Here is a 27797-nt window from a genome sequence, read left to right as displayed (position 1 = left end):
GCACCGGGTCCCCTCGGCCCCCGGGCGGCGCGGTGCGCGCCGGGAGTTGGAGTTCCGCCCGCAGTCCTGTCGCCGCCCCCGCGCCCTCCCTGGCGGGTGTCCCGGGAGCCGAGGGCGGGGACAAGGACCGGGACGGCGCTGGCGGCCGGGGCCGGCGTGAAGCTGGGGAGCGCGGGGGAGAATGGTAGGTGGCCCGTGGTGTCGCCTTCCGCGCGGCCCCTGCTTCGCACCGGGGTGGGATGAGCGCCGGGACCAGCGTGCGGTGGCCGCGGTCGCGCCCGGGGCTGGGTTACTCCGGGCGCGGGATCAGGGCTGGGAAACGAGCCGGGAAGCCGGGGCTGAGGTCAGGGTTGGGGCCGGGGGACGCGGGGCACGAAGGTCACGCGAGCAGCGGAGTCGCGCCCGCGCGACCCGTCTGGGGCCGTGGCCAGGCGGGACCATCGAGGCGCGGAGCCGCGGAGGCGGGACCCGAGCAGGGACCCTGTGAGGCGTCTGACGAGACGGGAGCACCGCTGGTGGGGACGGAACTGAGCTGCGGCGCAGCCGGAGCAACCCGGTGAACCAGGGCGAGGGTCGGCGGGCAGGCGCACCGGCGCAGAGCTGAGGGGCCGAGGCCGGTAGCCCTGCGGCTGGGACGCCGCATCCGGGCGGAGAAGGCGGGCCTGCAGGCAGGGCCTAGAACTGGGTGCCCAGGAGGTAACGCACCGTGGAAGGTTTTTAAGGCGTGTGCACGATAAGATCACGTTTGTGTTTTACGGAAAAGCCTTGTGTCGGGAGGATAGAAATTGGAGGCGTCAGGATGCAGCTAAGGGAGCCCATCTAGGAAGCCGTTCAGTAACCTGGGCAAGAAGAGGTGAGCACTTGCACCCCAGCTTGCCTGTAGGAATAGGGAGCTGGGAGGAGGGAGGGGAGGACTTCTACAGAACCACCGAGACGCGCAGAGTAAGGGAAGGAAAGGGCTCAGCAGTTCCTGGCTTGGGCATCCGATGCTGACGTTATTGACCAAAATAGGCAATGTAGAAGCAAGAGCAGCTTTGTGCCAAAGAGAAGATTTTGCCTGAGTATAGTAACCAGTGAAAAACAGGATGGAAGGATCCTGTAGTTGGTTGGAGGTTCAGATCTGCAGCTCAGAAGAGAGGCGTCTGGAAACATGCAGTTATTATGAAACGTAGTGGAAAGCAGGGTAGTCACGGCCTCATTGTTCATTCAGTAAATTCAGAGATTTCTCTGCAGGGAAGGTGGTGGCAGGGTGCAGGCTTTGATGGTGAGCAAGCTGGACGTGGGTTTGGTATGCACAGAGCTGATGGTCTAGCAGGGCAGGTGGACAGTAAATACACAACTGCAGTGGGGATAAGTGCTAGAGGGCAGCCCTTGTGGTGTGGTGCAGGAGTGGTGTCCACACCCCAGCAGGGAAGGCTTCTCCAGAGTAATAGGGCATGAGCTGAACACACAGAATGAGTGTGGTGGGAAGGGTGGGCAGATTGTGCGTGCTCCTGTGGAGAGGGCAGGAGAGCTGGAAGGAGACGGTGCACTCCAGAATGGGAAGGTCTGCCCACCGAAGCACAGAGGCAGGGAAAGTGCTTTGGGGAGAAGCTAACAAGGGTGCTGGGCCCGGGCTGTGCAGAGGCTTCTGGGCACAGTGGGCACAGGGAGGAAATGCTGGTCTCGTCAGAATGTTGTTGGGGGGCCTGTGAGGAGGTTCCAGACGGGGGACGCATGGTCCAGGAGGAACAGGGAGGGGATGATAGATGCATGACAGCAGAACTTAAGTTTGGAAGAGGAGCCAAGGGGAGGACCGGGAAGTCCTGGTCAGAGAGAAACAAGGCCGGGGGAGGTTGCAGACAGCCAGAGGGGACCAGCCAGTGGTGCGGCTGGGCTCCTGGTGACCCTCGTGGGACAGCCACACTGCTGAGCCGAGGGGCCCCCTCTCTCCAGCTCTGAGGGAGCAGGAGCTGCATGGGCAGGAGCCTGACTCACCAGAGTGCAGCCACCACAGAGGCTGGAGACCGCAGAGCCTGAAAGGGGATGCTGGGACTAGGTCCCACCAGCCTGCTGCGTGCAGAGAGCGGGCGAGTGTGTGGGGCTGGCTGAGCAGTGTGGTGCCCCGGAAGCTCCCTTTGAGTCAACACGGAGAGAAGACCTCGCTGTATTAAGTGTCCTTGGTAGGGCACTGTGGGAGTTCCTCCATGTCATGCACGGTCAGTCTAGGTGCCCAGATTGTGTGAGTGACTTTCCACCTCACGGTTGAAATGTTTGCAACTTTTTCCGTAGGTTAGAGATTTTATTTGATGTTTCTATTGGATTGTGTCCAGATTTTTATTTCAAGAATTGTGTACTTTTAACAGTAAAAGAGTAAGACCTAGACAATGCCTCCCCAAGCTTCCATTACTAACTTAGTTCCCTTGACGCGGTAAGCCTCAGTGTGGGCACCAGGCCTGGGGGTGGCCCAGGTCCTGCCAGTCAGCGGGCCTTTGGTAGTTTTACATGGATTTAGTCCCATCCGAGCGGACTCAGCTTTCTTCTGTCCCCTGTCATTTTTTTTAGGTCTTAAGGCTTTTCTTCTAAACAGCTGTGTCAGTTTCCTTTTTTTTTAATTACAAGTCTCTTAGTCACTTTGGGATGTGAAAGACAGACAGTTTTTACACATAGCTATTGATTACTGTCTTAATCGCTGTTTTTTAATGGAGAGATCTATGAAGAGTAACGGCAAATTGTTTTGGCCTTATGGACAGTCCCCTTCCTTTTCATTCTGCCCACGCATTGATTACGGGTTGAGCTCAGCCCCATGGCCACTTTGCTCAGTCAGAGCCAGCTGCTTGGCGCCACTTTGAGGTTCAGGGTCTAGGGTCTGTGCTGTCGTGTCAGGCACTTGAAGGAGAATGAAGAGGGCCCGGACTGTCTCTGTCATCACCTGCTTTGTCACTGACAGTGACAAACCGAGCCCCCTGGCCGGCCTGGACCCATATACCCCTCACCTCTTCCTGAGTGTTCAGGAACACATCCCTCCACACTGTTGCCAGAACTGTGCTGTTGCCCATCAGGAGAGGCCTCAGGAGGTCGTTATCAGGAAGAGCACCCTGAGATCAGGTGGTGTACCTCCGGGGTGTCTGCGACAATTACTGGCATGGAACCATCACCTGTGCAGGCTGGCCAAGCTGTTCAGCTACCTGACTGTAGTTAGTGATTAATCTTGAAGGTTCTAAGAGTGCAGTGTTGTTTTTCGTTTTGTTTTGAGGGGAAATCCACCTGACGTTTTAAAGTTAACCATTTTAAAAGTGTGCCGTTCAGTGGCATTCAGTACTTGTACATGCTGGGGTACCACTTGCTGTCTCACTCCAGAACGTTCTCAGTGCCCCCAAAGAAGGCCCCCCAACTCATAAAGCAGGTGCTCCCATTCCTCCTTCCCCGGCTCCTGATGACCCCCAGTCTCTCTGTCTCTGGATCTGTCTGCTCTGGCTGTTTGCGTGTAAATGGGATCACGCAGTACACGACCTGTCGTGTCTGATGTGTCTCACCCGGCATAATGTTTCCGAGGTTCGTCCCCATCGCAGCACATATCAGTACTTCACCCTTTCTGTGGCTCAATTTCATCGTATGTATACCAGATTTTGTTATGCATAGCCATGACAGAATGTAAAAATTTGCACTGATAGCAATTGCCATAGTAAAGGTACCATGGTTGTTCCTGATGTACCTCTTTGTAGAGGTTTCTGAGGTAGCTCCTAGCTCAGCCCACCCTCCCTTGGGGAGGCTGTCAACTTCATAAAAGATGCTCGCTCTGTCTTTGGTCAGCTTACTGCCAAAGCATATGGGATCTTCCCTAATCAATCAGTTAGACTGATTTTAGGAGAGAATATAACCCTGAACTCTTTGTTTAGTTCTTCTTGAAGTTCAACTTTACGAAATAACGTATAGAATATATTTTCCATGTATTCCCCTAGAATCTACATTAGCATTGCACACTGCAGCCCACAGACTAGCTGCCTGTGCTTGTAAGTAAACTTTTATTGGTGCACAACGTGCCCCTCATGTGCATGTCTGTGGCTGCTTCCACTGGGGTGGCAAAGGTGAGTTGGTGCAGAGACCAGAGGCTCCTGATGTGGCTCATTGGTTCTCCACCTTGCCCTTCCCTCTAAGGAACCGATAGATGGGCTGAAACAGTCAGTGAAAACTCTGAAATTTTATGTGTACCAATAGGTTTTCCTGGAGAGGGGATCTGTGACTTTCACCAGATTCCAAAAGAGACCCCAGGCTCAAAATGATCAATAGGCATTGTTTGAAGTAGACATATGTTGATTCCCTGTGCTACCCTCGGTTGATAGTTCTCACCTGTCAGTCCCAAGACCCCTCTACACTTTAAAATATTATTGGAATCTCAGAGAGCTCTTGTTTCTGTCAGCCATAGCTGCTGGTACTTATTATATTAGAAATTAAAATGGAAAGTTTAAAAATATTTATATATTTGAAGATAACCATAATAATATAAATCCATTTCATATTTACTATACATTACATTTTTGCAAATATCTTCCATGTCTGGTTTAATAAAAGATAGGTTCTCAGATCTTCTGCATTTGGTCTGTTGTACACAAGTCGTGTAACCCCTGGAAGCCTCGACTTCACCCACGTTGCTGGTGAGAAAGGCGCTGGCCAAGAACTACAGGGAGGGTAGTGTTAGGGTCCGCTGACCACTTATGGGAAGCTGTGTGTTTCGACTGCATTATCTTGGTCTCCTGCTCTGTTGTCCCCTGCTCCTTGGGCGTCTGCCCGCACTGAGGGGTGCCCATGGAACAAGCTTCAGGAGCGCTCACCGTGTTTGCCCCGGGTTTCAGGGGGACGTGGCCCTGGCCCTTGAGGGGCCGCCCCGGCACCCCTGCCTCCAGCGCCCATGCCTGAAGCGGAGCTGGGCCTCTTCCCAGCCACTGCTGGATTTTGAATCCAGTGAAAACAAAGTTTCCTAACTGATCCTATTTTCTGATTTGTTTTGGCAACTGGGACACTCAAAACCCAACTTGCAGCTCCCTTTTGACTCTAGTATTTGGCGTCTGTGTCTCTCTTATTTCTGGCTTTCTTTCCCTCCTCAACTTTCTCATCTACATCTTGCTTTACATTTACACATATCCATAAGTTATATTATAATTTATTCTGTGTTTCTCAAAACGGTCTCATCTTTTTTTGAACAAGATTCAGTACAAATCCTTTTAAGGAAAACTTTTTCCTTATTACTGTGTAAAGCCTTGGCGTCTAGTAGATTATAGAGCCTGTTTGATTTACAGGTGTCAGTGAATCACTTGCATTTCTGGTGTTTCTTTCACCAAGTTACCTTAGATAAATAGAAACTTAACCGTCCTATATCTGAAAGTGTGAAGATGTTATTTTGTTTCATTATATACTATATATAGTACAGTTACTTGGCAGTTTGGTTATTTACTGCCTACCCACAGCCTCTGCCCTATTTTCCCATTTATTTCTGTCTCAGGTACGCAGACAATCTTGCTGCTGGTATCATCATTCTCATTTAGTCCTGACAGTTTTTTTGCACCTGATTTTGGAACTTTTCATGAATTATTTTTAACATTATTCTTAGTCATGTGTGTATGTTTTTATCAGTGTGGTGCTACTGATTGTTTAGAACAGTGGTGTATCCAAGCTGTGCAGCTCTCCTCCCGTTCACTAGGGTCTTCGGTCAAAGCGAGAGGTGACCCTGTGGGCCGGCCGGGCTGCTGTGGTCGGGCCTGGGGCGCACCCAGCCGCTTCATCAGAGGCTGCCTGTGTGTCCTGGTGTGCACTGTGCGCAGCGAACCGGGTAGAGATCAACATGTATTTTGTATGGAATACTGATTCTCATAATTTTTTGAAGATTAGACTTTGTATATTTGTCAGTATATAGATGCCATCGTTTCGATTTTCAGAAGACTGTGTAGTCCTGTCAGCCGATGAGACGCGAGGCTCTGTCCTGTAATTCCGAGGTAGAGTCGAGTCGCACAGGAGGGGCCCAAGTCCAGCTGAAGTGTGGGTGTAGTGAGAGGGCGGAGAGACCTCTGGGCTGGCTTCAGAGGCTCTCTTCTTCTTTTGCATCCCAAAGCATAAGCTTAAGTCATCACAGAAGGACAAGGTCCGCCAGTTCATGGCATTTACCCAGGCTGGTGAAAGAACTGCCATCTACTGCCTAACGCAGAACGAGTGGAAACTAGACGTGGCCACGGACAGCTTCTTCCAAAACCCAGGCTTGTTCCACGAGGAACCCATGAGAAACTCGGTGGACAGGAAGACGCTGGAGCAGCTGTACAGCAGGTACAAAGGTAAGGGCGGCGTGGCAGTGCACAGACACGGCCGTGTCTAGGGGACAGAGTGGGCGCACTATTCCTTGGATTTCTGGTGCGCACTGGGAAGACCTCCAAGGTGCTGCCCCTTCTCTCCATGGTGCTCAGCTGCCCACCTCAGTCAGTTCAAATGATCGCTGTAGACTAGGGAGGGGTGAGATGAGAGGCGTGCAGGAGGGCTGGGCAGTGAGCCCTCGCCCCTTGTGCTGGGCAGGCTGATGTGTTGATGACCAGGTGAGGCCACTTGCTGCTCTGAGGCCAGTGTTGGCCAGGCGGCTACCCCTTTAATGCAGTGTTTTTTCCCAGGCACTCCATTTAAGCTGGAATGTTTGTGGGGAGAAGGTTGTTTAAGAACAGCACCAGATCATAAAAATAATTCTGTCGTGAGGGTAAGTCATCCTCCCAACCCAGAAAGAGCAGAGCCTATGGCTCTGGACGGCTTCTGGTTTCTGTAGGCTTTGGGAGATGCTCTTAGCTAAGATCCCTCGGTGTTGTAAATTGGGAACAGCTGTTACTTTTATTAAATCAGCACTTAGCGTGTTCTCTACCAAATACAGTCATGCCGCAAAAGCAAGCCTGCGTGTGGAGCCTGTGTGCTTCCGGATCACCCGGCAGGCCTGAAAGGTTCCTGTCCAGCATCAGGTCTGCGCCGTCGTGGGACAAGCAGCAGTGACTCTAGAGCTGATCGCTTTTTCTTTCTGGTTTCTAAGGCTAATCTTGTATTTCCAAAACTTAAAAAAGAAAACTCTTAAACAAGTATTAACCCAAGCAGAATAACTCCTTTTGTTTCAAAGTCTTTTTTATAATTGTCATTTTTTACTTCTGGAAGCACAGCATATATATATTTCTCCTTGTTTCTTTCAATTCAAAGTGTGTCTTTTGTAAACAGCATAAAATTGGATCATGTTTCTATTTGATCATTTCTTCTAGTCTCTCCCTTTTATTTTTTAAATTAAAATTTTTTAATATTGAGGTACATACAAAAAAATACACAGATCTTCATGTACAGCTTGAAGTGTTTTGATGTGTGTACAGGCCCACATAACCATCACCCAGACCCAGATCTCAAATGTCCTCACTAATTTTTTTCTCCCTTCACCTATTTAACCCCCTAGCACCCTCCCTATGGCAGCCACCAGTCTCTTCTGTGTCTGGTACTCTATTTCAATTTTACTTGTTTTTTTTTTAGGTTCCACGAATAAGTGAGATAATAAAATATTTGTCTTTCTCTGCCTGGTTTATTTCACTGAGCATAATGCCCTGTGTATATATTTTAATCTATTAAGTTCTGAAAAATAGATTGAAAATTACGTTCTTTTTAAAAATCTTGGTTCAGAAACATATTCTGTGGTTTAAAAAAAAAACAATTTGTACCTGCTGTAGTTCTCAAAAAATAAGCATTGTTTTTACTTAAGTTTTAGTGTGCTTTAAAGTTTTTGGCGAGGTTAATCAAGCAAATTTTGGAAGTCATCGCCATGCAGATTTTTCAAGTTATTCATATAGGTGCTGCTGCTTTTGAAAAAATGTTGTTATGTAAGTGAAAATTGCCTTTATTCTTTAATTTAAATTTGATCCCTTCATCATTTAGTCTTAGTCATGCAATTCTAGCCATTTAAAGTAGATAAATGGTAATTTATTTTGGGCTGTAAAATTAAATACATAGTTCAAAAACTATTGAAATAAAATATTGGTCACTGTGTTAATGCACGCAGATGAATGAGTACTTCCAAAACTACCTTAGAGTATTCAATATTATTGTGTATGAAATTTACCAGGGTGGCTAGGTGAGAGTAGTATAGGACAGTTTTTCAGATATCCCGAAGATCTATTTTAATATTGGGAGCCCAGAAGTGAATAATAAGGTAAGGATTTGTACAGAACCTTTGCTCCGTGAGCACATAGCTACAAGTGCTGCCTCACTAAGGTAAGAGGTAAGAGTTTGAAGGATATTTGTGGTGTCATTCACTGAACTTATGTCATTTTTTTCTTTAGCAACACTGTATATGAAAGTGTAGTATATATGGCTTAAATGACCAAAGTTAGATTTTGTGTGACAGAAGATTATCATACTTATCATTTGAGCCAAAGAGCTACAAGTTTTCTACTTGTACCTTCTAAGTCAACAGAATTAATGCATACATTATGTCTGAAATTACTAGGTCTGAAATTACTAGGCCTAGTTTGATGAGGTCTTGCTGGGATTCCTTTAATAGATTTTACCATGTAATTGACGGATAGAGAAATAACTGAGTTCCTTCATTTTACTTCTAGACCAGAAATGGGGGAGGGGGAAGCCTGAATTTCTAAGCTATTAAATGTGGATGCATAAACTAAATGATTTTGAAAAATAAGTATTGTACAGTAGCAGTACAATTATAGCAAATGAAATCACTCTGAAAAACAAAAAAAGTTGATCTTTTTTTTGCTATTGCAGGGTTGTGATAAAAACTTAAATTCTGTAAATGCTTTACTAATGTGGTGTTGTCTTAACAGTTTGCCTTTGGGCCAACTAAAATTCTGTAAACTCAAATTTTAATTTTACTTCAAGGAAATCAAATTTTTTAATGATAAAGTCTTCTTAAAGATGTTTCAATGATTATTTCACCCAGAAATCTAGGTTTTTAAAATAGGAATATTATCTGAATAAATTATTATTTGTTGAGATTTCTTTCACATATAGTAGAAAAACTGCAGTTCATTGATTGATGTATTTGAAACATACTTGCTAGAGCGAAAGTAGAGGTGTGATTCTAACCACCCATTTTAATAATACTCTTCAAAATAGCATAACTTCTTTTTTCCCTTAATTTTAACTATAGACCCACAAGATGAAAATAAAATTGGAATTGATGGGATTCAACAGTTTTGTGATGATTTAAGCCTAGATCCTGCCAGTATCAGCGTTTTGCTTATAGCATGGAAATTCAGGGCAGCAACTCAGTGTGAATTTAGCAAAAAGGAGTTCGTAGATGGCATGACAGAGCTCGGGTAAGTAAATTGGTCTCAGTTTCAATTTTTTCAGAAAAGAAGATACTTTCAACATTATTTTTCAGCAACCTGTAAATACTAATTTCACGTCAATTTATGTTCTTTGTGTATCTTACAAGTTTCCTATACATCTGCACTATTAAGCCTTTGCTTTACTTTTAAATTCCAGTTAAAGTTTTACTCAACATTTTTTTCAGATTAATCCCTTTTGTAACATATTTTCTTCTTTTTAATGTTTTTCTTTCTAGTTTTGAATTGACAGTAAGCATCAAGAGTGTTTTTTTGTTTTGTTTTGAGAATGCATTCGTTTCATGGCACTATGTACTAAATGCAATTTGTTATGTTGCTGTATTAAATATTAATAAAATATCAGTTTGCTTTTTGTTTGTAACAGTTCTCTGTTCTACCTACAAGATTGGGATAAAAGCTTTGTTAATAATTTAAGATGTTTCTCACTTGTCAGATAAGTCAGAAAGGTAAATGAAAGCTCATGACATAAATGTCTTTTAATCATTAAGCCTATTAAACTATTTCATGGGTGACATAAAACCCAACTTGCCTTTTTTCGTGATAACTACTGTTTCAGTGTTGACGACTTACACTAGCTTATTTTTAGCTGCTGAAGGAGCTTGAAAGCCTAGTGTGAACATGTTCTCGAGGCAGGTGCCTACTGTTGCCACCAAAACAACAAATCCGGTGCATTTAAGTCTGCTTGGATGATAAACTCTGCAGGACTTTCTGTATTTCTAATGGTGTCTTACCATATCCCTGGTGGTTGTGTAACACCAACCAAAGATCGGACTGTGGTGCCACAGCATAGTCTTCTTCATCTTTGTTCCTCCGGAAGGTTGGATGAATTTCCAGTAGTTTTAGGATGGAAGATACTGTGAAAGAAGCATCCCATAGGCATTGTGCTGTGCATTACCCTGTGTGTTAACATCTCCCCCAAATCGGAGATTTTGGAAATTAGTGTTTCTTAGAGAAACACTCAGTGGCATTTCTTAGGTATTGTCTAGAAATATGTTGTACAAGTAAATTTTTAAGATATAATTTTCCTACTAAATGTAATGTAAATCCAAAAAAAAAACTTAAGGATTTTGAGTGTAGCACTTCCCAAAATGTGTTAGGTAATTTCATGTCCTCTTACATGGAGTGTACAGAATGTAATTTAAGGGTACAGGTTAGTGATCATTAATGGTGCTGCTTGCCACATCTCACAGGTGAAAGCATTTTGCAAATACTAAGGTGCATTTACTAAGTGAAGGTATGTTAACCATGTTTTGGAGATGGTTGCACTGCTTTTATGGGTATAGAGGACATTTGCTTTTAGTACTAAGCTTTAAAAAATATTTTGGCTTTTGTGTCTGCTCTGTTACTATTTTTTTATACTTTTTTTCTGGCTATTAACTCTTGGATGTGCTTTATACCTGCCTTTAACATTTAATCCTACATCCTTTCATTGGGGGCTTGAGGAGTCTTGAGTAAACTTTGTGAAATATCTTGACATCTTTGTAAGACAAAAAATTGACTGTGTATATGAATCTCTTTCTGGATTCTGTCTCTATTCCGTGGGTCTGTTTGTCTGTAACCTAATACCATATAGTCTTGATTATTGTAGCCTTAGAGTCAGTCTGAAATGATGTACTATAGTCTTCCTATGTTGTTCATCAGTTTGAAGGTTGTTAGTCAGTTTTATGATTTCAGGGGAAGGAATAGTCTTTTCAAGAAATGATAAAACAACTGAGTAAACATAAAAAAACTCAGCCCGTTTCCTACTTCATACACACATGAAAATTAATCCAGGCTAGATCACAGACCTTACAAGGAGTTGAAAACTGTAAAGTTTTAGACAGAACATAGGAGAATATCTCTGTGACTTGCCAAAGAAGACTTTCTTAGAGAAGATACCAGAAGCATTAGCCATAAAGGAAAAATTGATAAATTGAACTTCATCAAAGTTAAAAACTGCTTATTAAAAATATTGTTTAAAAAAATTAAGACAAAACAGTGGGAGAAAGTATTTGCTCTCTCTGTATATGTTATAATCATTATGAAAATAGTAGGTGTAAATATAATTTGTATTTCATTTCTCAATAATAAGGTAACAAATTCAATTAGGAAGAATGCAAGAAAAGTACGCAAGGGAAATTAACTTAAGGCAGGACAAATAGTAAATGCAATAAAATGAAGGATTTAAACCAATATGTCAGCATTTACCTAGTTACATTACAGGTAAATGAACTAATATTGGATGGATTTTAGGAAGTCAGCTCAGCTACTGTGTGCACTGTTTGCAGTAGATATAACTTAACATCAGGCACATGACAGTCTGAAGAACAGAAGTTGGTGTGTTATGCACACATTGCCCCAGAAAAGCTGGTGTGGCTCTGTGTGTATTAAAATGGCCTTAGGACACAAAGCAGTTCTAGAGATAATGAAGGATATTTCCTAATGGTAAGATGTTTATTTCACCAGGAAAGCAATAGTTTATTTAAAACAGAAATAAACATTACAAAGATAAAGATACAAATCTACAATTAAAGTGGGGAATTCTCCCATATATCTTACTAATAGAATGAGGAGATGAAAAATCAGTAAGGAATTAAAAGATTTGGACAACGCAATAAATGGCCTAATATCATATTTAGAACTCTCTTTGATGTTGAATACTTACTCTTTTCAAAAAGATATGTAGAACATTTGAAAATATTGGCCATAAACTGGGCCATAAAGTAAGTTGTGACAAATTTCAAAGGATTGAAATGATAGAGAGATGCCTTCTGACTACATACAGTTAAGCTAGGAATATAACAAAAAGATAACTAGGTAGATTGAAATACGTGTGGATATTGTATACCTCTTAATAGCCGTTGGGTTGAGAAGGAAGTTACAATGAAAATTAGAAGATCTTTTGAGAGAAGAAGAAAACGCTACATATGAAAACTTATGAGATTCAGTTTCTTAAATGGACATTTTAGAAGGAAGGCAAAGCTGAAAATCAGTAAGCAAGCATCCCTTTCAAGAAGTAGAAAAAGAGCAGGAAATTAAACTCAAAGAATATTGGAAGGAGTTGAATTTTTTTAAAAGACTGTAATTTAATGAAATAGAGAAGAAATTGTCAGTAGAAAGGATCCATAAAACCAGAAGCTAATTTGAAAATACTTATAAAAGTAATAAATAATAAATAAATAATGTAGAATGAGAAAGGGGACATCACTATAGAGCCTGCAGACATTAAAAGATACCAATATATTTTGAACAACTTTTAGAAATACAACTTGCTGAAATGGGCACATGAAGAAATAGTTCCATAACTCTTAAAGAATTTGAACCTGTAGTTTAAGATCTTTTCAAAGAGAAAACTCTTGGCTAATACTGATTCACTAGCACATCATAATGAACTTTTAACGAAGAAAGCAGCACCTGTTTTACAAAACCTCTTCCAGAGAATCGTACAGTAAGAAACACTCAGTTTGTTTTGAGGCCAGCACAACAGGATAACCAAACCTAGAAAGGACATTTGAAAATGGGAAATTACTCGCCATTGTCAGCCATCAGAATCAAAGGTTTGTAAGATGAACATAAGATATAAAATCCTAAATAAATTATTAGCAAAGTAATGCAGCCCCAAAAATAAATCAACCAAAAAGCCAGGATAGTTTATCAGGACAAAGTTTGTTGTAGTCCAGGAATCCAAGATTTGTTTAACATTACAAAGGCAATCAATGTAATTGATCTCAGTTGACAACAGAAAGGAGAAGGTGGGAAAGATTTTCTCAGTGTATAAAAAGGGTTTGATAAAAGTCAATCCTATTCATGATTTTGTAAGAAAAGAACTCAACAGCAAACAGAATAAAAGGGACAGTCCTTAATCTGACTCTCCTTCCCCTCCCAATCCTGCAGCAAACGCTTTACTTACTGGAACCTGAATGCCTGCTTTTACTCAACATTGAACAGGGGATTCTTAGCTAGTCTAGTCTACAGGTTAAATAGTAGAGTCAGTAAGTGAGTTTAGCTAGACTTAAGGACCCGAGGTCAGCAAACAAAAACATATCTTATACTTCAGAAAGCTGAATGCATAATGCAACAAAGTGAATTTTAAAAATATGTTTCATTTTCAGTATCATCAAAAATACCAAGCACCTAGGATAAGTGTAATTAAAGACGTGTGCTACCTCCGTAGAGAAAGTAACTCACCAAGACAGGAATGGATAAATGGGAAAAAACACTCGGTTCATAGGTCATAATACTCAGTATTCTATCTCTGAATTTATTTATCTATACATTTAATGTGATCTCAGTCAAAATCCCAATAAGTGGTATATTTATGTATGTGTAATTTGACAAGCAGATTTAAAATTTCCATGAAAATGCAGTCAAGAGTAGCCAATAATTCTTAAAGGAAAAGAACACAGTGGAAATAATTGTACCAGATAATCAGGGCTTTCCAAGCTACAGTAATTAAGACCATGGTACCAAGTGCCAGAGTAAATAGGCCAGTGGACCCCAGAAACAATCCTGTGTATGTGGGTACACTTGATGTATGGAAAGGTGGCACTTTAGAGAAATGAGGAAAAAAACCTCCTTTCAGTAAACAGTCCTGGGAGAATCGGCTGGTCATATGGAAAAAAATTCATCTTGATCCCTACCTCATACCGTCATGGGAGTCAGTCCCAAGTGGCTTATAGACCTCAGTGTGAGGCCAGAGGCGGAACACAGAGCCGCTAGGAAGTAATGTATTAGAACCTCTCTGTGACCGTGCAGTGGGCAAAGTTTCAAGCATCATCAAAAACATTGTAAAGAAGACTGGCAGAGCCCTCTACTGAGAACACGGACTCGGCCATCTGGCAGCACCCGGAGGGAGGTGAAAAGGCCACCCATGTTCTGGGTAGAGTGCTCGAAAATGCATAGGCTTGTATCCCTGAGAGGTAAGGGACTCCTAGAAAACTGGAAAAGAAAGGTGGCCTAACTGAAAACGGGCAGGAGACTTGAAGCACCGCATGGAAGGGGATTCCCAAGTGGCCTGCTCGGGTTCACTCATTTCCAAATGGAAAGTGCTCCTTAAAACTACAGTGACACAGAACCCTGCAGCTCCCGACTCCAGAAGGGCTGAAATAGGACGCAGCGGCAGTGATGGCGGGCAGGGCAAGCAGCAGGCCCTCATACTACTGGTGGGGCAGGAGGTGGGACACCTTGCAAAACTGGCATTACTCAGGAAATTGAAGGTGCACAGACCCCATGCCCAGCCCTTCCTCTCCTGGGTGTGCAGCTGGAGAATGGCAAATAGCCAGAATATTTGCCTGGTAGGACCACACAGTATGAAGTGGGAGTGTGACGGAGTGCTGTCCAGCAGTGGGAATGGCCCGACTAGAGCTACAAGCCAGCAGAGTGACCCTCACAGACAGTCCTGTCCCAGAAAGCCAGACACGACACATGCCCTGAGTTCCTGTGTGTAAAGTTCAAACCGCACAGTAGCTTACCCTGCCGTGGTTTGCTCGTGGGGCATAAAGAAAAGGAGGTGACCTGGGAGGGAGGGCGTGGGGGGACGCGTGGCCACCCCCAGACACTCTACCTGGGTGCAAGAAGTCTGCATTTGTTCTGTTCCTTGCTGTGCAGTCAAAAAAGATTTTATGTTTTGCTATTCCAGATTTCTGCCTTAAAGGCTTTATAGTATTCTTCATGGTTATTGACATTTTGCAGGAAAACCTAATTTTAAAGCAAGACAGTTGTGTTTTATTACACTTGCAGGTTTAAATCTAATGATGTGATGAAGAGAACCACAGATACAGCAGCTGAGCGCTACAGGGCTGTGTCCCTCCTACAAGGCAGCACAGGGTGGCAGAGGCTGTTCTGGGCTCATGAGGAAACGGGGGCTGTTCCATCTGTCACTGTCATTTCCAGGCACTGACCTCTGCACGTCGAAGCTGCAGGGTTAACCCGCGTCCATATTCCAGCAATTTTGGTCAGTTTCTTCCTTTTAATGACAACCCTGTTAAGACAGTTCAGACTCAGTACAACTCACCCTAGTGTACAGGCGGTAGCTTGGCTGTGTGCACAGAGCTGTGGGCCATCAGCACAGTTCTAGAACTTGTCAGGTCCTTCCAGCCAGAGAAAGGGGCGCATGAGAGAGCCACCTGTCCCACTGGTCCCAGCCTTGGGGAGCTGCCTAGCCTGGGGGGGGCGCCTCCACCCCCATGACAGCGCTGTCCTCGTCACAGGTGCGACAGCACAGCGAGGTTGAAGGCCCTTCTGCCGAGACTGGAGCAGGAGCTGAAGGACACCGTGAAGTTCAAGGATTTTTATCAGTTTACTTTCACCTTTGCTAGGAACCCTGGGCAGAAAGGTTTAGGTGAGTACAATCCCAATGCCAGATGGTAGTCCTGTCTGCAGTGATGCCCTGCGCTCCTGGGGTCTGCTTGTCCCCTGAGGTGCCCTGCCTGCAGGTGGACCAGTGTGGGGTACCGTGTACCTGGACACCTCGGCCAGGAGTTGCATCCAGCTTCTGGGTTTAAATATTTAAATTGCAAAACATAAACTAGTTGCAGGTGCTTCATGTTCTCTCACGTTGATGTCTCGCTGATGAAGGGTTTAGGGGGGTCAGCAGTCAGTACCAGCAGTTGGAGTGACTCTCACAGGGCACGGGATCCAGCCACAGCATGGCGCAGCTCCGCCAGAGACGGCAATCCTGTCCTGATCTGGAGACTTAGTTACCGAGTTCTGACGTGCATCGGATTACATGTTAGTACCTCTTTCAGGGTTGTATGATTTTGCTGTATTGTACCTATGATTATGCGTGGTATGTTTGGAAATTTCTTAACTTGATTTTCAGTTTCAGTCTGGTTTATCTGAGGGTTTTTTTCCTGCTTTATTCTGCTTGTTCCGTGTTTCCCCGAGTACTGTACAGGCAAACTTAAGAGAGAACGCGGTTTCAGCCCAGAGCGCTGCAGTACAGCGAATATGGCAACAAAGTGAGAAGCCAACGGTTTGGCTTCCCAGGACACGCAAAGCTGTGTGTGCTCTGCACTGGAGCCTGTCAGTGGTATGCACATTGTTTTGAAGGTAGCACACACCTTAAGCACAGAACACTTTAGTGCTAAAACGTGCCACCCATCTTCTGGGCTTTAAGCGAGTCGTGTTCTCTTTGCTGGGGGCAGTCCTGTCTCGACGTCGACAGCTGCTCACTGATTAGGGGGGCCGGCTACTGACGGTTGGGGTGGCTGTGGTTATTTCTTAAAATAAGACAACAGTGAAGTTTGCCGCATCCTTTGATTTCCTTTCATGAACGATTTCTCTGGAACGTGATGCTACGTGACAGCCTTTTACCCACAGAACTTATTTCAAAACTGGAGCCCCTCTGCTCACACCCTGTTGCTGCTTCATCAGCTGAGCTTATGTTGCATCCTAAATGCCATGTTGTCATGTCAACAGTCTTCCAGCATCTTCTGCAGGAGCAGCATCCCTCTCAGGAAACCGCTTCCTTTGTTCACCTGTAAGAAGCAGCTGTTCATTGGTTCAAGTCTGATCATGAGATGCAGCGGTTCAGTCCCATCTTCAGGCTTTAGGGATCTGGATAGACTTATTCCACAACTTATTCCAAACCTGTTAATGTTGATGTTTTGACTTCTTCCCACAAACTGTGAATGTTCTTAATGGCATCTGGAATGGTGAATCCTTCCCAGGAGGTTTTCAATTAACTTGGCCCAGATCCATTAAGGGGAGTCACTGTCTATGGCAGTTTTAGCCTTACAAAATGTCGGTCTTAAATAATAAGACTTGGAAGTCAGAATGGCTCCTTGGCCCAAGGGCTGCAGAATGGGCGTTGTGTCGACAGCATGAGAACAGCCGTCTTCTCCTCGTCCCTCCGTCGGAGCTCCCGGGACCAGGTGCGCTGGCAGTGAAAGGACTTTCTGAGCGGTAGGTCTCCAGAGCAGGCCTAAAGTATTCAGTGACCGTGTTGTGGATGAAGGTGCTGTCATCCAGGCTGTGCTGTTGCGTTGACAGAGCACAGACAGAGGAGACTGAGCGTCGTTCTGAAGGGCCCGAGGATTTTCAGAACGGTCATTGAGCACTGGCTTCAGCTGAAAGTCCCCAGCTGCGTCTGCCCCTGACGAGAGGCAGCCTGTCCTTGAAGCTGTGAAGCAGCCACTGACTTCTTTCAAGCGGTGAAAGTCCTAGATGGCATCTTCTAACAGAAGCTGCTCCGTCTGCATCAAGAACCTGTTACTCTGTGTAGCCACCTTCACCAATGGCCTGAGCTAGACCGTCAGCACCTGCTGCGTCACCTGCACTTTTCCGTCATGGAGTTGCTTCTTTCCTCTGACCTCAGGAACCAGCCTCTGCTGGTTTCCAGATTTTCTCCTGGGGCCCCTCCCCTCTCTCGGGTTCATGGAATTAAGAGTCAGGGCCTTACTCTGGATGAGGCTTTGGCTTAAGGGACTGTCTGATCGTCTATCCAGACCACTAAAGCTTTCTGCATATCAGCAGTAAGGCCATTTTGCCTTCTTACCATTCTCGTGTCACTGGAGAGGCGTCTTACATTTCCATCAGGGACTTTTCCTTTACATTCACAGCCTGGCCGATGGACCGAGAGGCCCAGCTTTTGGCCTGTCTCAGCTTCTGGCCTGCCTTCCTCACTCAGCTTTGTCATTTCTAGCTTTTGCTTTAAAGTGAGAGACACGTGAGTCCTTTCACTGAAAATTTAGAGGCTGCTGTAGGGTTATTAACTGGCCTAATTTCAATATTGTTGTGTCTCAGGAATAGGGAGTCCTGTGGAGCGGGAGAGAGACGGGGTGGGGGAGCCGTCAGCACACACGCATCTGTGGATCAAGTTTGCTGTGTCCACGGCTGCAGTGCACGCGACCCCAGAACAGTTCAATAGTGACACCAAAGATCACTGATCACGGACACGGTAACAAATGTGATAATAATGGGAAAGTTTGAAATATTGCGAGAATCACCGAAATGTGACACAGAGACACGAAGTGAGCAGATGCTACTAGAAAAATGGTGGCAGTAGACTGATGGCCACAGGACAGCCACAGACCCTCAATTTGTAAAAAATGCAGGATCTGCAAAGTGCTAACATGAGGTGTGCCTACATAGTTTATTTCTGTCCCTTCCTAAAAGTCATGTGTACTGACCTGTATTTTGTTGCCTAATGTAACATCTGTGCCTCATTTAGTAAAATCTACGGGTCTGGATTTTAAATAGGGATTAAATGAGTATATTAGCAAGTATGTTGTGAAGAGTTCTTGTAAATAAAAGCAACATTATCAGATGACAAAATTAGGTCAGAAACCAAGGGGGCTTGAAAATCCATAGGTAAAAAAATGCAGCACAAACGTTTGGCATCAGGGCCTGATATCACCCATGCGTGTGGGCACCGTTCCGTCTCTCCCTGGCCCCGTCCCCGCGGTTGGCTCTCGTCGGATCCGCTCTCCCAGCCGGGCGCCATGGGACTATCACCCACCACCCAGGAGCCGACGGGGCTTCGCCACAGGGCCCCGCTCAGGGCTGTGCTTGAGCGGGTCTGCTTAGGCCTGGGGAAGGCAGAAGTGGGGGAGCCCCGGGAAGACGCGCGTGCACTTCTTCCCGAAAGAGCGGGAAGCAGACGGGGGCCCAAGGTATGAAGGCAGCAGTGAGGGGTTCCTGCGCCTGGCCCTGTGCCGGAGGAAGAGGGTGCGCGGCCTGCACCCCAGAGGGAGAGCTGGGCTGAGAGCTTCCCAGCGGGCCCGACGTCGGTGTGGAGTCGGTGCAGCAGAGCCCACTCGGCGTGGGCAGCGAGGACAAATGCTGGGGCCAGGGAGTCTGGCCGCGGGCTGCTGGGGCTGGGTGACCCGGGGCTGTGGGCTGTGTCCCGTGTGGCAGGCTGGCGAAGCCTTGATCCTTTCGGGGAGGGTGCTGCTCCCAGACCACCCCCAGGCAGCAGCGATGCTCATGGCCGCCAGCCTGTGGCTGTTCCTGGGGCCCTTCCACGAGTGCGGCCCAGGGCCTGGGCTCTGCACTGTGACAGAGTCCTTCCTTGGCTCTGCCCGGATGGATGCTGAGAGTCCCTGAAGGGCATGTGTTCTCTGCCCATCCTGGAAAGCCTGCGTCCACACTGAGCATATGGTCAGCTCTCTGCTGTGGACTGGGCTGCGGCCTAGCTGTGCTGCTCCACAGGCTGTCCACGCTCCCCACGGGCCTGAAGCTGGCTCTCTGGTCCCTGGGGTTTGAAGGCCCCTCTGGATGCCCAGACAGTGCTCCAGGGCAGCGCTCCCTGACCCCCCTCACTTGAGAGCAGTTTCCTGGGTGTAACGTGCACTCTGCCCCTCTGTTGTCACATCTGGTGTTGCTGGTCATCAAGTCATCTGAAGTGATAGCCACCCTAGTAAGCACCCGACTTCATGAGTTGGTTTTCGACTTCTGGACTAAAAGTCTTCTGCTCTACTGCACCGTGTTCCTTTCTTCTAGGCTGGAGCACAGTAGCCCCTGGAAAGTAAAGTCCACTGCAGTTGGGGCATTCTCAAGAAAACATGCCGGGGCTTTTCTGGAAGCTGAAGTAGATAGCGGGCAGCGTGGTGACCCACGCTGGGTATCTGCAGGGAGGCCGCTCACTGGATGGGCCGTGCAGCACTCCAAGCAGGTTCCCACCATGGATGTGGCTGTCTTTTCTGTAATTTCTGCATTTCCTGATTTTCCCTGCATAATAATCACTTGTACGAGATGTCCTGCTTTCCTGGAATCTGGCTGATTTGGGTCTGAGTGTAATTATTATATTTAAGAAGGAGAATATATGAAATGCTGACTTCTGAGCAGTTTAATTCATAGAGTCTTATTTAACTTCATTTTTCAGTGCTAATTGCTCTGAACCCACTTTTAAAATAATGGTCATGAATAATTCCATTGTTAAATGGAAACCAGGAGAGGGCACTTTGAAATGCCACTGACTGACATGGCCGCCTGCCTTCTGCCTGTTAATGTCTTCAGGATAACTGAGCCTCTGTTAGAAGTAATTATTTACATTTATTGCTATTTTGCAATCTGTAGGATTCCTTCCTTTTAATGTTGAAATGAAAATGTTTACAAAGGGTTACCATTTCACTTAACTTTTGTATGTAGGTATTATCGCTAAGAATTTTTATCTCACAATTCCAAGTTAGTTTGCCAGACATGGACACGTGTCAAGGAAGTCACTGTTTACCTTAGGTCCTCCCAAAGCGAGGCCTGCAGACCAGCACATTGGCATGAGCTGGGCGCTTGCCAGAATGGCAGGATCTCAGGCTGCGCCCTAAGCCCACTGTGTTGATTAGTAATCGCTGCACAGCCACCTCAGAACTTAGTGACTTCAGACAACAGTGTCTCCCGGCTCAGGGTCCCCAGGGTCAGGGATTCAGGCAGGGCTCCGCTGGGCGGCTCTTCTGTTCCACCCAGTGTCAGCTCAGACACTCAGCCCCATTTGAGCTGGTGGCCAGACGAGGCAGAAATGTCCCAGAGAGACTCAGACCAGGGTCTGGTGCCTCATGCTCCTCTGGTGGCTCCCTGGGGCTTTCTTACAGAGTGGGGGCTGCGGCTGGAAGGCCTGCAAGTGGAGGCTGCAGTGCTCCATGCAGGGGACAGGGAGTCCCAGCAGGCCCAGCCCTGGGGTCCCATGGCATCAGCTGCATTTGAAGTCATCACTTCCAATGTGCGTCTCTAATTGCACAATAATTTCCAGGTCATAAACTAGAGTCTAAATTAATTACCTGATTCAAACTTCAAGAATTTATTTTCTGTCTCCATGAATATTTCAGAATTCAGTTTGCAGGTAAGGAGTGTTTTGAGGCCTTCCTGCAATACAGAGCCTAGTGTGTTCAGCACCTGTTTTATATAGATTTGCTTTGGCATCAGGCAGAAAAGGTGAGGTTCATAGTTTATCCTGCAGCTCCCTTACTGGGAGAAGATAATCATCATCTTTTTATTTTACATCTATTAACAAATAAAAGGTTTATGGAAATCATTTGCCAGAGCAGTGACTTCTCCTCTCTCTATGAGAGTAACTGAGAGAAGGTAAAATTGCAGTTAAAAATAACAGCCTCTTCAGGAAAAGGTAGATTATTTGAACATTTCAAATATATTGCAGTCTGTATTTTTGGAGGATTCTTGAAAGCTTTCAAAAGAATAATAAAACAAGGTAATTTTATGACTACAAACCCAAAACAGAACAACTGATTTTATGATTTCCAAAGTATACTACATAGTCTGTCCTCTGAAGGACTAAGTATAAATTACAGAGGTCAACTGATACAGGTGTTCCATAGTTCCTAGAAAAAGCATACGCTTGCGAAAAGATCAAAAGGAGAGATTTGGCCTTTATTTCCGTGTGTGTGTGTGTGTGTGCGCGCGCGCGCGTGTGCGCATGCTGAGATTATGGGCAGTGCTGTTCTATGGGTGATTTTTCCTTAGCGTGTACTAACTGGTGGGCATCCTAATGAGATAACTAAAGCGGTTTGACTCTTTGATTTGATGCAAGGAGCTTACCATAGTTTCATCCTGTCTAAAATCTGGAATCAGTTGGATTTGAGGAGTCTTGACTTTTGAGGAAGTAAAGTTTCATGATAATTAGCTAATTATTATATCTGCCTGAAGATCCTTTATTGACAGAAGGGATGACTTCATTAATTCTAAGCAGAGCATCACAGATTTGCATTTTAAATGGTAATACCCTCTTCCAAGCATTTCTTACTCAGAAGATAGGACTTTTCAAAGGTTATTGGGAACAGAACGGCTGCTCTGAAGATTCTTGTAGCCGCCAAGCGGCTTCTGGTGTTGGTCCAGCACTCAGTGTCATCCTGGCTTTTGTTGGGGGCGGTTTGTAAATGGCTAAGTCCATCAGGACAGCATTAAACATTTCTATATGGATAATACTAAACACTGAAAAGGCGTGCATTACTTGTGTGGCTTATGAACATACAAATAAGGAATGTCGTGAGGTTTCTAGGGCTAGACTAACCCAAAGGAACTAGATTAAATGTCTGCCGTAGAACTTGTTTCCTCACTAGTCTACCTTCATTTCTCGACGTGAGAGCCCTCACCTTCAGGATAAGTCGGGTGTAGAGTTCAATTCCTACATGATAAGGATGTAGACTTAATGTGTGGGTAATTGTCATGATTAAAGGTGGTCTGTTTTAGGGAGGAAACTCCTCAGCCCCATGATGTGCTTGCTACATTACACATATAAAAGCAGCAGGTGTTAAACTTCAGGGACCAGAGAACGAATCAGTGTTACAAAAATTACAGATTGAGAATAATCTAGCACATCCCCAAACCCAGCATCACGGTTCCCTGAGACATTGTTTTACCACTGAGCCCCACAGTGTAGGTCTGTATTGACGGTAAGAATAATCATGACCTTCTACTCAGGGGACAGTGAGGACATTGCTTTGATTAATGACCTGAACAAATTGTAAATATCCTCCCTTCAGTGACGGTACTTCTCACTAAATGTGCCTGTTGGTCTAGACTGTACCTTCAGAAGGTCAGGCTCAGGGTGCTTATTTTATTTACTTTTGAATCAGATTCTGTTTTAGGCCTTAGAGCAGCAAGGCAGGTCTGTTTGGAAAGCACCACATCCCTTCCTTTCTAAGCAAGCTGTTTAACTTGTAGCTCATCACTTAGAAAGCACATGTGCCTGTTTGTTAGAAATAAATGATGTGTATTAATAGTACCCAGGTTGGTTCAGGTTTAAAGAAAGCCTGACATATGAAAATGAGTCTGTGAAACTGATTAATTGGGGGATAATTATTTACATGTCTGCATAATATAATATACAAATCCCTTTTTAAAGACATTTCCCCAGACTTATAAAATGAGGTCACACACAATTGCAGGAACACTTCTGGAAGGGTTAGACCTCATTACTCCCATGTAAGACTCCTGAATTTCATTAAGTGACTACCCATGTGCTAAAAGCAGTTATTTTTGTTGCAGTAGAAAAGAAATTGGGATCTACTAACTGTTCTTTTTCTTTTTTTGCCAGACGTAGAAATGGCTGTGGCATATTGGAATCTAGTACTGTCAGGAAGGTTTAAATTTTTAGACCTTTGGAACACCTTTTTGCTGGTAAGTGGCCGGCTCCTTATGTGTGCACCCTGTGTAAAGGGGTTCAGCAGGCTATGTGGCTGTGGTACTATCTAACCACAGTATTTTATGCAGGTGTTGTTAACTAAAGTCCTGTACAGAGATCACCAGGTATCCAGCAGTTACTGCCCAGCTTTGCCACCGTGCAGGGCGCCACAGCCACTGAGTTTGGGCAGGGCTGCCCGAGGCTGACTTCCAGCTGGGGTTTCAGATGAGGGCTGCAGCCTCGGCAGCCAGCCATTTATCATGTTCTCTGAAGGTCCCAAGCTAGCTCTGGGCTTCCTCTGAGGAGCTTGGAACTGAAAAGTGCAGGTACCACACAGCCTGTGTGCTGAGATGCTCCTGACTGTGGGGCAGGACCTCTCCCCCTGTCCAGCGGGACCCCACTATGTGCAGTCAGAGTCTGATACCATTTTACAACATACCTTAGGAAGCTCAGGAGGGAAGCAGGGCTTGCTGGCCCCACCTGCGCTGGAGGCAGGCCAGCCACTGAGTTTGGGCAGGGCTGCCCGAGGCTGACTTCCAGCTGGGGTTTCAGATGAGGGCTGCAGCCTCGGCAGCCAGCCATTTATCATGTTCTCTGAAGGTCCCAAGCTAGCTCTGGGCTTCCTCTGAGGAGCTTGGAACTGAAAAGTGCAGGTACCACACAGCCTGTGTGCTGAGATGCTCCTGACTGTGGGGCAGGACCTCTCCCCCTGTCCAGCGGGACCCCACTATGTGCAGTCAGAGTCTGATACCATTTTACAACATACCTTAGGAAGCTCAGGAGGGAAGCAGGGCTTGCTGGCCCCACCTGCGCTGGAGGCAGGCATCCGCCACGCTGGGCCTCCTTAGTGAGCTGCGCCTGCTGGCGTGAGGTAAGGGGGTGGGCATGCCAGGACCCATGGCAGCACAGACCCCCTGCTGGCCGAGGGCCTGCCCTCTGCTAGGAAAGCCCCACATGGAGCGCTGTGCAGACGCCCAGGTCTGACTTTGCAGACAGTCACGTTTCCTCTGCTGCCCTGGACTGCAGACGTGCCACAGAGGCTGCAAGCAGGGTAGTCGGGGCCAGGGTGCATCCCAGGGCAGCAGCGCACGGCCGACCACGGGACTCCCGTGGGCAGGAGGCAGACGAGGCTTAGTCTGTGCTGCCCAAGGCACCACAGAGCTCGGCGGGACCCAGACCAGCATGTGCAGGCTGCGGGCACCCCAGCATCTGAGGGGAAGAGTTGCTGAAGACCATACACGGTGGCGGCCACACAGATGCCTGTGACTATGGGACAGGCTCTGTCACGGCCCCTTCCCCTCGCCTGCCTGCGTGTGGGGCTCTGGGGCTGCAGACACCTGACCGGGACGTCTGTCTCCCACACCCGCTGGTTCTTCTCTTATACAGGAACATCACAAAAGGTCAATCCCAAGGGACACGTGGAACCTCCTGCTAGATTTTGGTAACATGATTGCAGATGACATGTCCAACTACGATGAAGAAGGTACGCAAGTCATAGTGCCTCAGGTGGTGGCCAGAGTGACCTGTCCTGCGATGGACATGGGCACGGGGTCAGGCGGGTCCCAGGGACGGGGTGAAGACGGGCTGGCGCCCCCTGCACTGTGTCGGGGAAATCGCACAAAGAGAAACAGGGCTCCTAATTCAGCGCAGACCGAGAAGGCGGTCCTCTGAACTGAAGCGTTAGGAAGCTGCTGCGGAGGGCCCTGTGGCAGAGCTACAGAAGCAGACCTGTGCTCGGGAGCCGCTACTGCGAGTGTGACCCCTCCTGGCTCCCCAGGTCACTCGTCCCATCATGCTAGTTAAGCTTATTTGAAGATTCCAGTTTGCGCCTCTGTAGCCCACGTTTAGTGGCCCCCACCCCCAGCAGTGCAGGACGCCTGGCTGTGCAGCAGGCCCGCCCACTTGCCACATCTCAGTGCCCAGCTGGGAGCTGACGCTGGAAGCCACCTCCCCTCCGCTCCTGTGGGTTCTGGGATGTGAGGTTTGCCGGCGACAGCCCCCTACCCCAGGGCGCCGTGGTTGGCACCCTTACCTGAGTGTCCTCTGCCCTTGGCCTGCTGCCTAGCAGTGGAACACGGGGGGCGTGCCAGCTGGGTGGGCAGATGGCTGCCTGCAGACACAGGCCCCATGTAGTGGAGCTCTAGCTCTGCTGGGTGAGCCACGGCACGTCCAGGTGGGACCCACCGTGTAAAGCAGAGCAGCGAGCGAGCCACTGGCCTGTGTCTGAGGGTCCTGGGCATCTACAGGGCCCTGGGCTGGGTGGGGGTGGGCTGGCTGGAGGAGGGGCACAGCTCAGGGAGCAGAGGCCACCCCCCAGCCACCGGGACATGGGCTTTGGGGGAGAGCAGATGTGTCACTCGGCAAGGCTCGACTGCAGCAGGGCCCTAGGCTGTCACGCAGGCCATTGGCGAGGGAGCAGGGGTAGCTGCCGCTGGTCTGGATGGGCAGAAGAAATGGGGGCTTCAGCCAGTTTGTTTCCTGAAACACGGGCTGCAGAAACTTTTACTTGAGTTCCTGAAATATAGACATTGGGCTGTGAAGAAAATGCTTTGAATGTTAAAATATTGCTTTACAACATTGATTTTTAACAGTCTCTGTTTGCTTTCGTTTAGGAGCATGGCCTGTCCTTATAGATGATTTCGTGGAGTATGCACGGCCGGTGGTCACAGGCCGTAAACACAGGCCTCTCTAGGCAGGAGGTGAGGGGCCAGGGCCACGACCTGACGCGTCCTGCAGGGGTGCCTCGGTCAGTCACTGCGCGCTTTGTCTCTGCAGATGTCATCCTTGGCCGGCGTGAGCCTGGAATGGCCTTCTCACCCTGCTCACAGAACATGGTGACCGAGCATGGACCCATGAGGAGCCACTCAGAAGACAGCAGTTCAGTGTCCAGAGTCAGGGCCCGGCTGCCACTTTGGGCGATTCTGTGTGGTGCTTACCCTGTTCTGTGAGACGGGACCTAGAGCCTGCCTGTGGGACTGCAGAGCCTGCTGTGCAGTTCGCGGTCGGCCGGGAGAGCCAGCAGCCCCCACAGCCTCTGCCGAGTCCTGTAACCACCGCAGAACATGTTTGTGTCCTCAGGAGGGTGCGTCTTATACCAGGCAGAGCTGTTAAACATGAGCCCTAAAAATGAGCCTGTGGATTACAACATTCTTAAGCTTGGTGCCAGGAATTCAAGATGTATATTTTTGGAATTATGAGATAATCCAGATTTGCCAGATCTGGTTTTGTTTTAATTTTCTCTGGATGTTCATCTGAAGATCACTTACAGTCTTCACACACCAGTACATCGTTTGCACAGGCAGCATGAGCAGCTCGTGGTTCCAGGGAAGCTTTATTTAAACTGCTTACAAGCCAGCAGGTCTATTTTACGCCTAATAATAATCTGCATGAGATTCCTAAGAAGTTTGATAAAGTATGCTTTCTAAAAGTGTATTTTATTACATCTAAAAAGACATTTTTCAATGAAAAAATATTTATTTTATGATGATGAATTACAGATCTGCAAACCAGGTGAGTTAGGTCCTTTCAGCACTGTGATAGCCATGGCGTCCACCCACCCTCTGCACGGCCACACACAGGCAAAACGAAGCCAAGCCAGAGGCCTTCCTCGCGCGCAGGCTGTGGGTCTAGCATCATGATGCCATCTGTTATTGCACCGTTTGCCTCGTCAGAGGGGATCCTCGGCCTGGGGCAGGAGTGGGCACGTGCCGACCCAGGGGAAGGCCCATGGGGCTGAGCCGAGAAGCTCCCGTGGGCAGTCGAGCAGCCCTCTGTGGACCCTACCTCATATTTGGGAGACCTTCAGGTCACAAGTGTGCCTGCTGCCCTGCTCGCCCAGTTTATGACACACATAAATTTGAGTCATCTCAGGGAGGGAGGGACTCACCTCCAATTTCCTGTAAACAGAAAGTGTGCCTAAATGTGCAGTTCGATTGCCTTCCGAAATTGCCATTGCTGTTTTCAGAAGCGCTGTGCACTCTGAGGCTTGTGTGCACTTGCTGTGTGCGACCTGCTTGTGCTCCGGGGGCGGCTGGCAGTGTAGGCCTGGAAGGGGGCAGACAGGCTGGCGACCAAGGTCTCGGCCGGGTCTGCCTCTCACCCCTCCTCCCAGCCCTGCTGAGTCTGTCGACAAAAGGCAGACCGAGGCCATGTCTACATGTAAGTCTGGTTCCGAAAAGACATTTATTTTATATAATAAAAGCCAGCTCTAATAAAAACCTCATTTTGAAGCATCCTGTAAGGCTCCGTGGGTTCCTGGCATGGAAGCATTGCGCCCAGAGAAGGCTCTAGAGCTTGGATGATCCTGTGCAAATTAGTGGAGGTCTGTGACACTCTTATTCTTAACACTTAAAAGTTGCTTGGGAGAAGTTCCATGGGGCTGTTTATCAGTAGGTCTCAAAGCC

General features: G+C 47.0%; 1 protein-coding gene and 1 long non-coding RNA gene across 5 annotated transcripts in view; one reads left to right on the top strand and one right to left on the bottom strand.

Moving 5' to 3' along the window:
- The first annotated feature begins 68 nt into the window (after positions 1 to 68).
- Positions 69 to 27626, top strand: DCUN1D2 (defective in cullin neddylation 1 domain containing 2). 4 transcript variants are annotated; one of them, XM_057494547.1, is made up of 8 exons: positions 4800 to 5969; positions 6086 to 6302; positions 9143 to 9311; positions 15530 to 15660; positions 23308 to 23390; positions 24781 to 24877; positions 26007 to 26093; positions 26170 to 26303. In XM_057494547.1, the coding sequence occupies exons 1-7, from the start codon at positions 5937 to 5939 to the stop codon at positions 26084 to 26086; spliced, it is 810 nt and encodes a 269-aa protein (XP_057350530.1). In that variant the 5' UTR covers positions 4800 to 5936; the 3' UTR covers positions 26087 to 26093; positions 26170 to 26303. The 4 variants fall into 4 exon arrangements, with proteins under 4 accessions (XP_036760703.2, XP_057350530.1, XP_036760702.2 ...); XM_036904808.2 differs by lacking the exons at positions 4800 to 5969; positions 26007 to 26093 and adding an exon at positions 69 to 184 and having other exon boundaries at positions 26170 to 27626; XM_036904807.2 differs by lacking the exon at positions 26007 to 26093 and having other exon boundaries at positions 4801 to 5969; positions 26170 to 27626.
- Positions 24885 to 27797, bottom strand: part of LOC118922264 (uncharacterized) — a 21351-nt gene continuing 18438 nt past the window's right edge. The window contains exon 4 of the long non-coding RNA XR_008994552.1: positions 24885 to 25908. This is a non-coding gene — a long non-coding RNA (uncharacterized LOC118922264). The remainder of the gene's footprint in view (positions 25909 to 27797) is intronic.

This window comes from Manis pentadactyla, chromosome 17, assembly GCF_030020395.1.
Source record: "Manis pentadactyla isolate mManPen7 chromosome 17, mManPen7.hap1, whole genome shotgun sequence".
Classification (NCBI taxonomy): domain Eukaryota; kingdom Metazoa; phylum Chordata; class Mammalia; order Pholidota; family Manidae; genus Manis; species Manis pentadactyla.
Note: the sequence above shows the minus strand (reverse complement) of the source record. Positions and strands in the feature narration are given on the sequence as shown.